The sequence below is a fragment of the Pimephales promelas genome, chromosome 17 (genome assembly GCF_988280905.1).
Source record: "Pimephales promelas chromosome 17, fPimPro1.hap1.1, whole genome shotgun sequence".
Classification (NCBI taxonomy): Eukaryota; Metazoa; Chordata; class Actinopteri; order Cypriniformes; family Leuciscidae; genus Pimephales; species Pimephales promelas.
The window spans coordinates 15,734,952-15,751,313 of record NC_142785.1 but is presented as its reverse complement, the minus strand read 5'-3'; the positions used below and the strand labels follow the sequence as shown (position 1 = coordinate 15,751,313).

Sequence of the window (16,362 nt, the reverse complement as noted above, 5' to 3'; positions counted from 1 at the left end):
AAATTTGCATTAAATGCATCACTGTAAGATGTCATCATAGTGACATCACACAAATTGATGTGTCCACTCATTTTATCAGTGTTTGCCTCATCGGCGTCATCACTGGTCAAAGGTCATGAAATCGAGGGACCCTGAGTTCTCCAACCAGCATGCAAACAAAACCAATGCATCTAGCCTTGAATAAAGTCCAACTAAAACAGAAAACTGGGGTACGAGTTTAGACGAGATCTGGCAGGCTGCCTTCATATCTGCAGTTTGATCCCCATTCCCCATCCCTGCACCTTGTGTCTATCCTCCCTCTCGAGCGCATTTGTCCAGGGTGACCGTCCTGATTTCAGGCTACAGAGATGGACCTGCTTCACAGCTGGGGGGTGAATCTAGCTGTCCGTTTGCAGAACGAATACCGGGACTATGAGAATCTGTTTCAGTGGGTCTCCTCGGTGGCGGATCTCCACACCACATTCTTTGTGTTTTTCCCCATTTGGTTTCATCTGCGCAGAGACGTGGGTGTTAAACTCATCTGGGTGGCCGTGGTTGGAGACTGGCTAAACCTCGTCTTGAAGTGGTGAGATGCCTTTTTGTTTGCGTATTCTTCATTTAAAAGCTTATTAAGGGGGATACAATCACTGAACTAAAAAATGTGACAAGATTACGCTGGCGCATTATCGATAAATCGAAAATATACTTCACCTCTGGAAAGATGGATGTGTATTTAAAATGGGTAATTTATGTAGAAGAAAAGTGAAATCATTGTTGAATTTGGAACTTTCTGAGAAAAGACAACAACTCCCAGAATGCACTTGCTTCACTGCCCTAGGAGGCCACGCCTACCGGTAACAGAGCGCAGTAGTTAAAGTGTTTCGAGACGTCCCACAATGTCCGGGATTCGGCTTTTGCGTTCCACAGTCGCCATTCATAATGTTTACTGTGGCGAGCACGAGCAGGACGAGGCTAGGGCCGCGGGAGAACGGCGAGAGGCCGGTGGCGTGATTACCGATGAGCGACACCTGTGAGACGCACCGGTCTCGTATCTCTCACGGAGGAGCGGGAATTTTCTTAGCAATGCTAAAACGCACATCAACCGATCACTTTTTTAGCATTTATGTAAACCCTACATTCAGATTCACTAATCAGAATGAATTCAGTTAGACTGAAACAAAAGGTGTGCATGTAAACCATCAATGGCGACTGCAGAAAGCAAAAGCTGAATCCCGGACATCGACGGCCGGACATGTCGGAGAAAAAAGAGGATGGTAACCCCTACTACTTAGCTTTCTCCACAGAACAAGAGCCTGCTAGCTTAGCTTCCAAATGAAGATGGCTGACACTGTGTGTACATTCTGTGAGTGAGATCCCTCGGGATCCCTTGAGAACATGCAGGACAGCCACTAGTACTGATTGTAGTCTTTAGCCTCTGGCCAAAAAATCCTCAGTCATGACACAAAAATTTTCCATACAAAAAATACATAAATCTCTCGTCTGTCACGCTGTGGTGCAAGCAGAAGAACAGGAGGAGTCTTTTACTCATACAATAACGGGCACAGATACAAACAGACGGGAGCAAACACAGGTAGCATAAACATTGACCGACAAAGACTGACTGAATGAGGGAGAACTAAATACAGGGAGGAATCAAACATAATGAGGTGAGAACAGGTGGCACAGATCAAGACGAGGAACAGGTGGCTGATGAGGGAGTGAGTTCAGGAGTGGAGACAAGAGGATCCTGGGAAGTGTAGTGCTGATGACAAGACAGACTGGTGCAGACGAGGACTGTGACATCGTAATTCGGAAATACTACAGGTTTTCTACTAATACAAAGCTTAATGCTAAATCCTGAAGTATCCCTTTAAATGTCTTTAACTACTGTGTGCGGCCATTTAAATTAATGAAACAATGCACTTATTAATTGTGTACATACGTCTTTACATTGTAGTTATATTTAAATAAAATATTCTAATTACATTCATGTAATTACAGTTGTAATCTGTAAATAGACTGTTAAACCTACCAAACCTGTCCCTAACCTTATATTACACTTAATATAAAGTGCGAGCAAAAATATTATTTCTGTTAATATTAAACATGAATTATTTCAGTTATTATGTGTTAGATGAATATTATTTATAATAAATAATTAAATTGAGTTCCATGTTTTCTTTGTGTTCCTATTCTCCCTCCCATTCATATACATATACATTTTTGATGTATTTATAGGGTGCTTTTCGGTGAGAGGCCGTACTGGTGGGTGAATGAGACTAAGTTTTATGGCCCTGTAAAACATCCTGAACTGCAACAATTCCCCATCACTTGTGAAACTGGACCAGGTATATTACAATATTTATTACACAGCTATCTGAAATACTTGATTTTGTTTGGTCAATCACAGCTTTCTTCAGTCGAATAGTTTTGCATAATAACGTCTCGGTTACGTATGTAACCCTCGTTCCCTGAGTAGGGAACGGAGACGTTACGTCAGAAGTGACGGAGATTGGGGGTTTCGCATAGAAAGCCAATCCTCTTCGAGTATTTAAACACGAGCCAATGGCATGCAATGCCTTGGGGCTGCGGAAATTTGCATAGCGTACTCCGCCCTACTCCGTGAGTATAAAAGGAGGAAGTGAACGCAACCGCAGTATGTCTTCGCTGAGGAGCCAAGACTGAACTCGGCATCTACCCAGCGATACAGCAGAAGTGGCAGGGAGACGTAACGTCTCCGTTCCCTACTCAGGGAACGAGGGTTACATACGTAACCGAGACGTTCCCTTTCGTAGTCACTTCGAGTTACGTCAGAAGTGACGGAGATTGGGGGTCTGTGCCATCACGCCAACTTCAGGCTGTCTTCCAGTGCCCTGCGAAAGTCTGAACCCCCGAGCCTTACCTGTTTTCCTTAGGGGATCCGACTTAGACACAGGATTACCAAGGTACACTGGGAAACATATCCCGAAGGGGACATGCTACCAGCTGCCTACCGAAGGGAGGACTTACGAATACACATATGGCCACATAGGAACACATATGGAATCACTGGAGCACCAACCGCAGGTGGCTACTAATTTCAGCTCCAGGGGTGGCAGATGGCTTGCCAAGGGAAGACACATGCTCAGAGAGGCTTACAGTGGATAATACACATGAGACGGTTACCATGGGGGGAACCGTACGCATGGAGGCACCTAGCCAGCATCCAGAGCCACAGCAGTGGTGCCCGCATCGTCGGTGCTGGAGGACTCAAGGCTTCAATGGAAGAACTGAGGAAATATCGCACTTATCCAGTCCGGGGAGTGGAGTGGCGAGCAAGCGAAGACACCTGAGCGGATCCAGAACTGGCCGAAACGAGTACGGAGAGGATACCGGCTCAATTCGCAGATTATAGAATCTGGCGAAGGTGTTGGGTGTCGCCCAGCCTGCAGCTCTGCAGATGTCTGTTAGCGAGGCGCCGTGCGCTAAAGCCCAAGAGGAGGCCACACTCCGAGTGGAATGGGCCGTCACACCAAGGGGGCACGGAAGGCCTTGCTGCTGGTAAGACAAAGCAATGGCATCCACTATCCAGTGGGACAGCCGTTGCTTTGAGAGAGCCCTTCCCTTCTGGCTCCCCCCATGACAGACAAAGAGCTGGTCTGAGGTCCTGAAACACTGCGTTCTGTCGACATAGGTGCGCGAGCACGTACCGGACAGAGCAGTGCCAAGGCTGGGTCTGCCTCCTCCAGGGGCAGCGCTTGCAGGTTCACCACCAGGTCCCGGAGGGGAGTGGTAGGAACCTTGGGCATAATCCAGGCCGGGGTCTCAGGAATACGTGAGAGTAAGCCGGCCCGAACTCCAGGCACACTTCGTCAACAGAGAGTGCGAGCAGGTCCCTTACTCTCCTGATGGAGACCAATGCAATCAGGAGTGCTGTCACATAGGACAGGGCAAAAACTCTACCGACTGCAAAGGCTCCAGGGGAGGCCTCTGCAGAGCACCCAGGTCTACTGAGAGGTCCCCAGAGGGCAGGAGGGGAGGGAGGGGATTTAGCCCCCTCGCTCCCCTCAGGAACCTGATGACCAGGTCATGCTTCCCATAGACTTACCTTTCACTGCATCATGAGACGCGGCAATGGCCGCGACATAAATCCAAAGGGTGGAGGGCGACAGCCTACGCTCCAACCCCTCTTGCAGGAAGGAAGCACGACTCCGATCGAACATCTCCGGGGGTCTTCTCAGCGAGAAGAACACCAATTGACGAAGAGGTTCCACTTCAACGCATAAAGGTGTCTCGTGGACGACGCTCTTGCGGAAGTGATGGTTGCCGCCACCGCAGGTGGCAGCGAACTCAAACCTGCCTCGTCCCGTCCTGGAGCCACACGTGCAGCCTCCAAGATCGGGACAAGGGTGCCACAGAGTGCCCCGTCTCTGAGAGAGTGCGGTCTCAGAGGAATAGGCCAAGGAGGTGCTGTCGCGAGGAGCAAGAGTTCGGAGAACCACGTCTTGGTGGGCCAGTAGGGGCTACCAGCAAGACCTGCCCCTCGTCCTCCTTGATCTTGCACAACACCCGTGCAAGGAGGCTCACTGGGGGAACGCACACTTGCGTGAGCCCCGTGGCCAGCTGTGCGCCAGCGCATCCGAGCCGAGAGAGCCGCGGGTCAGAGAATAAACTGGGCGCAGTGGGACGAGTCCCGAGAGGCGAACAGGTCTATCTGTGCCTCCCCGAACTGGTCCCAAATCAGCTGGACCGACTGGGGATGGAGTCGCCATTCGCCGGAGATGGAACGGGCCCGGGACAGCTCGACGGCTGCCCGGTTCCGGTCTCCAGGAATGTAGCTGCACGAAGGGACCTCAGGTGCTTCTGACTCCATATCAAGAGGTGGCGAGCGAGCTGCGACAACCGGCGCGAGCGTAGACCCCCCTGGTGGTAGATGTACGCTACTGCCGTAGTGTTGTCTGAGCGGACAAGCACATGCTGGCCCTTGAGCACGCTCGGAAGCGGTGCCGGGCGAGCCGTGCTGCCAACAGCTCGAGGCAATTGATGTGCATGAGGCGCTGGGCTCCTGTCCAAGAACCGGCGGCTGCATGCCCATTGCACATGGCACCCCAACCCGTGGTAGACGCATCCGTGGAGACAACGAGATGCCTGGAAACTCGCTGAATAGGGACCCTGTCCGTAAAAAGCTGAGGTTCGACCACGGGAAGAAGGTTCGGCGGCACGTCGGAGTCACTGGAACTCGGAGCGAGCCGCGATGCCATGCCCACCTCGGGACTCGATCGCGAAGCCACAGCTGAAGCGGTCTCATATGAAGCAAACCGAGCGGCGTACCGCGGATGCCATATGCCCCAGGAGCCTCTGAAATAGTTTCAGTGGAACCGCACTCTTGCCCTCGAACTGTCGAAGACAAGCCAGCAGTGAGTGCGCGCGCTCGTCGTGAGCTGCGCGGACATGGCGACCGAGTCTATCTCCATGCCGAGAAAAGAGAACCTCTGCACGGGGCAAAGTTTGCTCTTTTCCCGGTTGACCCGAAGGCCCAGACGGGCTTGGTGCCGTAGCACCAGGTCTCTGTGTTCGCAAACCCGAGCTCGAGAGTGTGCTAGTATCAGCCAGTCGTCGAGATAGTTCAGTGTGCGAACCCCGTGTTCGCGAAGGGGAACAAGGGCTGCCTCGACGATCCTCGTGAAGACGCGAGGGGACAGAGCTAACCCGACTGGGAGAACGGCGTACTGGTATGCCTGGCCCTCGAAGGCAAACCGAAGAAACGGTCTGTGTCGAGGGAGAATGGAGACATGGAAGTACGCGTCCTTCAGGTCGATCGCTGCAAACCAATCCTGATACCGAACACATTCGAAAATGCGTTTGGCCGTGAGCATTCTGAACGGTAGTCGATGGAGAGAACGGTTCAAAATGCGCAGGTCCAGGATCGGTCGTAACCCACCGGTCTTTTTTGGGGACAATGAAGTAGGGGCTGTAAGCCCGGACCTCACCTCGGCTGGAGGGACCGTCTCGATTGCACCCTTCGCCAGCAGGGTCGCAATCTCCGCTCTCAAGACTGGGGCATTGCCACCAACCATCGCGGAGCGAACTCCCCTGAAGCGGGGAAGAGACCGTGCGAACTGCATCGCGTAGCCGAATCTGATCGTTCTGATGACCCAGTGGGATACCCGGGAAGCGCTAGCTAGGCTTCCAGGAAGTGAGCCAACGGGGTCATGCGAACCACAGACGTCCCCCCGGAGGGGCAGCGAGGCGGGTCGACCGGCATGCGTGCAGGAGTTACCCCGTCCGGATGCACCGTCGAAACCCGCTCCCCGACAGAAGAGACCAGGGAAGGCAGAGCGTTCCACGGGGGTCTGTTCTGCCGGGGGTCTGGCGACAGAGGGGGAAGGGATTGGCGTAGCCCGGGGACGACACACGCACCCTTCCGCGCCCTCCGAGACAGAGAGGAATGAACGGGGCGACGCAATGGACGTCGTGCGCGCTCATGCCAGTCTGTGTGCTCCATGACAGTGTCAGCTTTTCCTCAACCAGCTCAGGGAGCTAGCTAGAACAAAAGATTCTCCACCGGCCCTCCACCGGGGAAGGAGGGGCCCTGCCACCGCCTCCTGAGAAAAACCATGACACTATCACTGAGCGGCCCGCCTCAGGAACATCGCTTCGCCTGGCGTATAGCGGGGCACACGGCCTGAGGGGGGGGGGGGGGGGGACGCTTACCTGTGGCCTCCTCCGCGACGCGAACCGGCTGAAGGCTGCTGCTGGGGCCGCGTGGGAGGGAAGGGAGCCGCAGGGGGGCGTCCTTGGCGGCGAGCTGACGGAGGCGTCCGAGCCGACGGCTGGTTGGAGGCAGCAGCTGGCCGTCGGGGCAGAGAAACCGCCTTCGTCTGCTCCTAGGCGGTCGAGAAGTGCTGGGCAAAGTCCTGGACCGCACCGCCGAACATATGATGCTCCTGGACCACAGCGGTGGGCATCACCTGACCAAGGGAGCGAGCGACCGCCTCCGTGACCCGTTTAAGGACAAGGTAGGCGGCAGGCTCGCAGCTCGCTTGGTCCATCACCTCCTCGTGCACATTCCTGAGCAGCTAGCTTTGTAGGTGCTCATCATATGCAGGGCGGAGGCTGCCTGTCCCGCCGCTCTACAGAATCGCGCCGCCATAGACGACGAGAACCCATAGGCTTTGGAGGGGCATCTGAGAGCAACCGCCGGTTGACCGGGGGAGCCCCAGCGTACCCACAGACAGCCGCATCGCCGAGGGGAGGAAGGGCGGGGAACTAAGCACGCTTTTTTTTTTTTTTTTTTTATTTATTTTTTAGTGCGTGTCAGTTTCGCATGCAACTCGGGGAAAAAAGGAAATTGGGGTTGGCCGTGGCCGTAAGGCGGCAGCGTTACCCAAAAACCAATTATTCAGCCGCGAGAGATCGGGGAGGGGCGGAGTTCCACCCCCACCCGATGCTCACGGACGCCCGAGATAGCACGGCCATCATCGCGGGATCAGACACGGCGGCGCTGACGCTCCCGAGGGAGGCAACGCGGCCGCATCCTCACTTCCCGAGGAGTCAAGCCCGCCTAGTGATGCTGTGATCGACATCGCATCATCATCTGGAGCGCTGCCCGAAGCAGCCGGTGCCACCGAAGAAGCAACCGACTGAATCGAACTAACGCTCGCTGGCTCTCGCACTGAGGCGGGAGGTGTGGCCCGAGGAATCGTCGGGGCTTATCCCACACCATCACCGTAAATCACCAGGTCCCCGGGTCGACGGGCCCCCTATGGAGGAAACCGATCGAGCGGGGGGGACCGGGACTCTCACTCAAGTGAGATCATTGAGTCTCGACCTCAGTGTAGAGATGGTCATGTTCCCACAGAAGGAAAATGAGTCATCCACGAACGCTGCTGCTGCATGCTGAAATGCCCAGGCATACAAAGCAGCGATCGTGACCATCAGATGACGACAGAAATCAATCACACCCAGAAGAGCACGGGCGAACCGTCTTTAAAAAGACGTGCGCGTGCAGCTCTTTCAATGAGAGGAGGAAATTCACTCTTTCAGCGCTGAAGCGACCAGGGAGAAGCGCAAAGTCTGGCAGACCACTGCTCAGATCGCAGGCGATGCAGAATCTCGCTGGGTACCGCCGTCACACCAACACTGAAGAGGACGCTCGTCTCGAAGAGTCTTGAACAGTGCTTTCAGGAGTGAAGAGGTTCTCTTGGCTCCGAAGCGAAAACATACTGCGGTTGCGTTCACTTCCTCCTTTTATACTCACGGAGTAGGGCGGAGTACGCTATGCAAATTTCCGCAGCCCCAAGGCATTGCATGCCATTGGCTCGTGTTTAAATACTCGAAGAGGATTGGCTTTCTATGCGAAACCCCCAATCTCCGTCACTTCTGACGTAACTCGAAGTGACTACGAAAGGGAACTTGACCTTAATCTCTCATTTTTAGTGAGAAGAAGTCTCTTTCTTCTCACTCAATGAATTGTATTTAATTTCAAATAATTATTTAATTTCTGTTTATTAATTTATTTTGGTAAGTTGTCATTTAATAAATCGGTCAGTTCTGCTAAATAAAAGCTTCCAGTCTGTTTTTTTTTTTTTTTTTTTTTTTTGCAATAATAAATGGCTGACTGTACATTATATCCCCTTACTTCATAAATATGTATGAAATACGTAAAGTAAATCTGCTCCGTAGACCAGTAGTTGTGCAATTTAACTAATCTATTCTGCTGATCTAATCTATCATGTGGAAATGGATCTGGCACCTGGCTATCATCCTGTTCCAGTTCAAGGGCCGTCTTTGAGTGAAGTCACACATGTTACTGCCAAGTATCCATTCATTCTTGACCTGAGTTAGTACTCTGGACCAATTAACATGGCTCATAAATAACCTGCATGAACTGATATTTTATCTAAATGACTGCTGGTATTTTGCCTAAGCTGGTTCACAGGTCTGAAAACCAACCAATAAACCAGCCAAGACCAGCAAACCAGTTTAGACTGGGAAGTTCCTGAACAGATGTACAGTATCTCTGATCAAACAATTGTTTTTCCACAGTGTTGGGGGTAACGCATTCATTTACAATGTGAGTTTTGTATTCAAATTTAAACGCATTACTTTTAAATTTGCAACAAAATATCTCACTTATTTTATTATTATTATTATTATTATTATTATTTTCAAATAAGTAATTTATTGACTGACAGGTCCCCTACTGTAAAAAAAAGTATATGATCAATAAGTTATGACAACATGTTTTTACATTGCTTTAACGTACCAAAATAGGTCAACTTGTTTATGTTATACAAGATTCAACTGATTTCAACAGTTTTTTGTTCGGATTTTTTCTTCAAACTGAAGTCAGTTTGATGTAATTTAAGTTGAAATGACTTAAACATCTAAGTTGATTGTACTTAAAAATTGAAGGCAGCAACTTTTTTACAGTATGTCCGTATGTACAGTATATACAGTATGCACAGTATATTGTTAAACAGTCAGAAATAAAATAAGAATAAATAAACAAATTACAGTCTTCACTTTCTAAATTAAATATAGATTAATCCTTAAGTTATTCAGTCGAGCAGTGACTGTATGTTTGTTGATTAACAGACAGCAGCAGTATATTAGGTCACAGTCACTTTAAGAGCTGCAAAATACTGTTACACGCGTTTTAATCGTCAACTTTCAATGTTTATATAAGATATTACCAATACAAACTGTTTACTCGCTGAGACCAGCATTTTTTGACATAATTTTGTGTGAATATGCGAGCCCGATCTCATGAAAGTTATAGCATATAGCACGAAACAGTTTTTGCGTGTATATGGTACGCGTTTTTCGCGTGCAAATGATACGCACTTTTAGGCGTATAATACGCACGAACTCCCCACCCCCCTCCCCCCTAAACCTACCCCAGGGTTTTTAGTGCGTAGCATAAGCACGCAAAAAACATTTTTGGTGTATAAATGCCACGAGAAATGACATTCGTGGTATAGATACGCATCTTCATGAGACTGTGTTGGAATATGCGCAATAAGACGTGATAGAGACATGAATTCAAGCGCAAGACTTGAAAAAGAGCTCAATTCAGCATTCATTCACACACTGTCTGAGAAGCCACACACCAAACTTCTCACAATTTTGCATTTTTTCTTTCGCATCTTCCTGCGCTTCAATATTTAAATTGGCAAGGCTTAAAACATGTGCAAATGATAAACTTTTGTGATGCAGCACTGGCCTGATCGGGCAAGTGACTGTTGTGTCAACTGTCCCGAACGACGTTTACTCTGGCTGGCCCCCTGCCCTGGGCCAGTCCTATTGTCGAACCCTGATGATGTTTATTGTAGTATTGCATCCCATTCAACCATACATACAGTACAAGCAAAAATGAATTAAGATAAGCATCACATTTGTATTTCAATTATTGCTCACTTTTGGTGTGAAGGGCCTTTACATTTGTCAAAAATAGAACTTTTTTGGAATTAAAAACAAAAACGCAAGCCCTGCCAGGGATTAGGAAAAAGTAACATCATGCATTACTTTCCATAAAAAGTAACTAAGTGACTCAATTAGTTACCTTTCTTAAGTAACGCAATATTGTAATCCTTTCCACAAGACTGGTGTTCACCAATGTGCTTGTTTGGTTCTCTTTGTCAGGGAGTCCGTCGGGTCATGCCATGGGTTCTGCAGGAGTTGGCTACGTAATGGTTACAGCTGTGCTTTCTATTGTTGCTGAAAGAAAAATGCCTCCTTTAAGTTATAGGTGAGTCTGAGACATGAAAATAGGTCTGAGCCTGAACATCATCAGGGCTTCATGCTTAAATATACAGCAATGTCTGCTTTTAGATTTTTTCAGTTGATGCTCTGGAGTCTTCTGGGTTTGGTGGAGTTACTGGTGTGCATGTCTAGAGTCTATCTGGCTGCACATTTCCCACACCAAGTTATCAGTGGAGTTATTTCAGGTAGGTGTCTTCTTTTTTCATACAAGTATGTGGGCCAATGACATAGAGTTTCCATTATGGAAAAAAGGACATTAAACTTTTATACCATTTTAAAGAATATTTAAAAAGTAATGACTATGTAAAATAATAATAATAATAATAATATAATATATATATAGTATATTTCTATATTTGGGAGTTGCACCACATGACAATTCACAACCTGTTTTTGATATACTTATTGATACTATTATAATACTATTTTAGATATTTTACTACATGAAGTTAAATTAAATGAAAATTATAAAGGTCCGAAATGAAATTTTAGTTTATGTTATTTTTTTTTTTTATGTAACACATTTGTCATGTTTTAGTTGTTGTTTTGTTTTTCTGTTTTAATTATCTATAATAACCCTTTCAGGAACTTTTCATTTACCTAATATATTGATTGGCTTATTGACCTTGACACAGTTATTTGGAAGCTAAAAGTTTTCAAATAAGTAAGCAGTGAAGCAGTTTTGTTCATTAATAACAAGTTTATTAATAATAATAAATGATTATGGCAAACTACTCGGTTATTTTCAAGAATTTCATCCTGTAAATGAAGCTTGTTCTCCTTTATTATGATATTAAGGCAGATATACCACCCACCCCAAAAATGTCAAAATGATTTTCAATTGAGAAATTAAATATATGCTCATCATACCAGAGTTATATTCAAGTCATTTATATGTAACATTTTTAATGCATTTCTGAAGAAATAATGAGCAGCAGAAAATGATATTTTACAGTTTACTTTACAGTGCATCAGCATTTGTTGTTGGTCTTTATTTCCAGGAATAATTGTAGCAGAAACATTCTCCAGAGTGCAGTGGATCTACAACGCAAGTCTGAGAAAGTACTTCAACGTCACGCTGTTCCTGCTCTTCTTTGCTGTGGGCTTGTATGTGCTCCTGAAAGCTCTGGGTGTGGATCTGCTCTGGACATTGGCAAAGGCAAAGAAATGGTGTGTGAATCCAGACTGGGTCCTTATGGACTCCACCCCCTTCGCCAGCCTGTTGAGGAACATGGGCACCCTGTTCGGGCTGGGGCTTGGTCTTCACTTGTCACGCTACAATGAAACAAGAAGCAAGAAACACAGCAGCGGTTCTTTCAGGACTGGGTGTATTGGTGTATCTTTGGTGTTGCTGCAGCTCCTGGATAAGATGACATTTTCCTCAAGCAACCAGATCCTTTTCTACCTTCTGTCATTCAGCAAGTGCGCTGTTGCTTTGGTACTTCCCACTGCACTTGTTCCTGGAGCCTTATCTTGGATTTCAAATGAAAACAAGCATGGAAAGGACATGTAGTGCAATACTCAGGCAAAACTTTGCTAAATGGTAAACCATAGAGTTTGACTGATGCAGATTTGCATTGCAACTGATGCAATCGTTCAGCAAACGTTTTTGCAGTGCACCATTTAAAAAAATACCTCAAATGGCATGTACAGGATGGGTGGATACTAATAGCAATTAATTGCATCCAACATTAAAGTTTGCGTTTATATAATATGTGTGTGTACATATACATATATGTATATATTAGAGATGCACCGATATGAAATGTCTCAGTCGATACCGATAGCCGATTATTTAGAATGATATCATCCGATGTCGATAGTCTGTTTTTTCTTATGGATAAAATCCCAAATAATGCTGAAAACTAGAGAACCCTCTCATTTGATGGGCATAATATTAGAGGTTCAAATTAACAACAGAGCTATTATATTCAACTGCTATTTATTTCCAGATATAATATTTACACTCAAACAAAAGCTTAAATGTTTGTATACAACTCCGCTACACTTGTAAGGTAGTTTTCATTTCATGAATCACTTGTCTTTATGGCAAATTTATTAAAACAAAGTATTATTAGAAACACCTGTTCAATTTCTCATTAATACTATCTAATCTAACCATGGCAGCTCCAATGCATTTAGGGGTGTGGTCCTGGTCAAGACAATCTCCTGAACTCCAACCTGAATGTCAGAATGGGAAAGAAAGGTGATTTAAGCAATTTTGAGCGTGGCATGGTTGTTGGAGGCAGACGGGCCGGTCTGAGTATTTCACAATCTGCTCAGTTACTGGGATTTTCACGCACAACCATTTCTAGGGTTTACAAAGAATGGTGCGAAAAGGGAAAAACATCCAGTATGCGGCAGTCCTGTGGGCAAAAATACGGAAAATGGGCAGACTGATTCAAGCTGATAGAAGAGCAATTTTGACTGAAATAACTACTCGTTACGACCGAGGTATGAAGCAAAGCATTTGTGAAGCCACAACACACACAACCTTGAGACGGATGGGCTACAACAGCAGAATACCCCACTGGGTACCACTCATCTCCACTACAAATAGGAAAAAGAGGCTACAGTTTGCAAGAGCTCACCGAAAATGGATAGTTGGATCCATCATGCCTTGGAACATGGATCCAACATGCCTTGTTACCACTGTGCAGGCTGGTGGTGGTGGTGTAATGGTGTGGGGGATGTTTTCTTGTCACACTTTAGGCCCCTTAGTGCCAATTGGGCATCATTTAAATGCCACGGCCTACCTGAGCATTGTTTCTGACCATGTCCATCCCTTTATGGCCACCAAGTACCCATCCTCTGATGGCTACTTCCAGCAGGATAATGCACCATGTCACAAAGATCGAATCATTTTAAATTGGTTTTTTGAACATGACGATGAGTTCACTGTACTAAAATGGCCCCCACAGTCACCAGATCTTAACCCAACAGAGCATCTTTGGGATGTGGTGGAACGGGAGCTTCGTGCCTTGGATGTGCATCCCACAAATCTCCATCAACTGCAAGATGCTATCCTATTAATATGGGCCAACATTTCTAAAGAATGCTTTCAGAACCTTGTTGAATCAATGCCACGTAGAATTAAGGCAGTTCTGAAGGCTGAAAGGGGGTCAAACACAGTATTAGAATGGTGTTCCTAATAATCCTTTAGGTAAGTGTATATATCTCCGTTCTATTCTGCATGATGAGACATTGAGACCTCTCGAATCCTCTCGCATGATTATGATGAATTTATGTGCCTGTAATTATCACTTAGATCTTTCCAAGATAATTTGAGCATATTGTTGGCAAGTCATCATATTATGGAGCCTCCCTGCATATCTAGTTACTGTGTGAATGGTTTTAAAGGAGGCTGGCCCATTCACTAAGTAACTTTCATTCAGATCTTATGTTCAAAGGTCCCTCAGTCATGATCTGGACATACAGTACGGCTGTGATCTGTACATTGTTCCCATGACTGCCGTTATAGGGATCATTCATCTCAAAGTGAGTTATTGCACCATTCAACTATATACACTTAGAATCCACAGTGAAAAAAAAAAAATGCTACTTGCAGCCAAACTCATTTTGTACTAAGTATATTGTAGTCATAATTAAATTGTAGTAAAGCATAACTTTAAATGTATTTAGTTTACTTTTGTGTATTAAATTGGAACAACTTCAAGTATACTTAGTATATGCCTGTGTAGGGACTAGTTACATGCTTGATTAGTGATATTAAAGTGTACTTTATTTGTTTAATTCATTATGAGTGTCTTTGAAAGATACAAGCAATATACCATTAGTGTATTTATAGTTGTACTTTTTATTTTATTTTTTGGGCGTTTTTGCCTTTTATTAGGAAAGGACAATTGCTAAACAGGAAGTGAGGTGGGAGAGAGAGGGAGGGACAGGATCGAGAAAGGTCCACATGGGACTCAAACTCGGCTCTCCCGAATCACAACGGCTACACACTAAATGTTAGTACACTTGCCCACGCGGCTATTGGAGCCAACTATAAGTCCATACTACGAATTGCACACTTTGTCTTCTGCTTAATGCACATTAATAGACAAATAATACTTAGCTATACTTGATACAAAATACTATTGTAAACTATAATGTATTTTGAAAGTATACTTTCAACGCATTTTTACAATGATAATTTCCAGCACACAGTTTAAATATAGACTTACCTAAAATATATATTTTAGTGCATACACTTAAATACTCTTAAAAATAACCAGAATTTTCTCTTCAAGTATATTTTTAGAAAATATATATTTTTTAGAAAATATAGTAAAATTATTTTTGTGTTAAAGGCTGTGTGAAAATAGATAAAACCATGATGCTAATACACTTTTAATATATTTGAAGATATATTTTTTGTTAGTATATTTGCAATGTACTACTGAATATGGAATATATTTCAAATACAATAAAGTATGTTTTCTTTTTCACTAGGGATACTTGAAGCTTTACGTCATACAAAACCCTGGCTTTAGATGAACAAAGAATTCTACACATTAGATTAGATCCATTTAGATTAGATCCATTTTTTTTTTGAACACACATAAATAACAAAAATCAATTAGCAAAAATCGGCTGTATACATAGCCAATTTTTGAGTACCATTATATTGTATTATGTTATACTGAACTTACATGCAGTACTAAGCCAAGGATATCTCCAGAGATATTTTTTATGACTTTAATTATGGAATATTGTCTCTATGATTGGCCTATATTCTTTCTTTTTTTATCCCTTAACAATGTAATTGCATGCATGCATTTATTTCAGTTTTACTTACAGACTACTTTAACTGCACATGATTTTGCATAATAAAAGAATAAATGTTTATATTGTGGAGACGTTGTTTGTTTCTCTTTTACTTCAAACTTATCACCAAAGCCTCTGATCATTTTTCAGATCCAGTGGGCATATTAGCTTTCAATATTACAAATTAATTCATTATTACTATTATTAATTACATTGTGTTTGGTTGGTTAAAAACATACTTTTATACTAAAATACTTTTCTAAAAAAAAAAAAAAAAAAAAAAAATCCCATCCACATTGATTAATTTTCCTCCTGAGGACTGCTTTTAAATATTAACTTTCCTTGCCTACTTTTCTCTAACCTCTTTTATAGACTTTTAAATTTTGTTGTTCAGTGGGGTTTGTGATGGGCGTAGTAGGCCAAAGTGCAGAACATTTTGTTTATGCGCTTGGTGGCCAGGAGAATCTGTGCGGCCCGTTACATCACAGACTGCACAAACATCCTTATCAATGTTTTTCATTCCCCACTGAAGGTTACGGGTGTAACATGCAACACAGCACTATTCTGTCCAGAAAAATGCGATTTGGTTATTGGCTGTAAAAAAAAAAAAAAAAAAAAAAGTATATTTAATGCAAAAACTGTCATTAATGCACCCTCATGTCGTTCCAAACCTGTAAGACTTAATCGCTCGATTCATATGGATTAGTTTTACGATCTCTTTATGACCTTTTTGAAGCGACAAAGTGGTAATTGTGGCAGAAACCTCTCAGATTTAATTTAAAATATATCCATTTGTGTTTTGAAGGTGAACGAGAGTCAAATGGGTTTGGAACGACATGTGGGTGAGTAATGAATGACAATTTTTTG

General features: G+C 44.9%; 1 protein-coding gene across 1 annotated transcript; it reads left to right on the top strand.

The window, feature by feature from the left end:
* The first annotated feature begins 181 nt into the window (after nt 1–181).
* Nucleotides 182–15,585, top strand: g6pc1a.1 (glucose-6-phosphatase catalytic subunit 1a, tandem duplicate 1). Its single transcript, XM_039664777.2, has 5 exons — nt 182–565; nt 2,218–2,327; nt 10,606–10,711; nt 10,795–10,910; nt 11,727–15,585. Exons 1-5 carry the CDS (start codon nt 348–350, stop codon nt 12,236–12,238), a joined length of 1,062 nt encoding a protein of 353 aa, XP_039520711.2. The 5' UTR covers nt 182–347; the 3' UTR covers nt 12,239–15,585.
* The last annotated feature ends 777 nt before the right edge of the window (nt 15,586–16,362 follow it).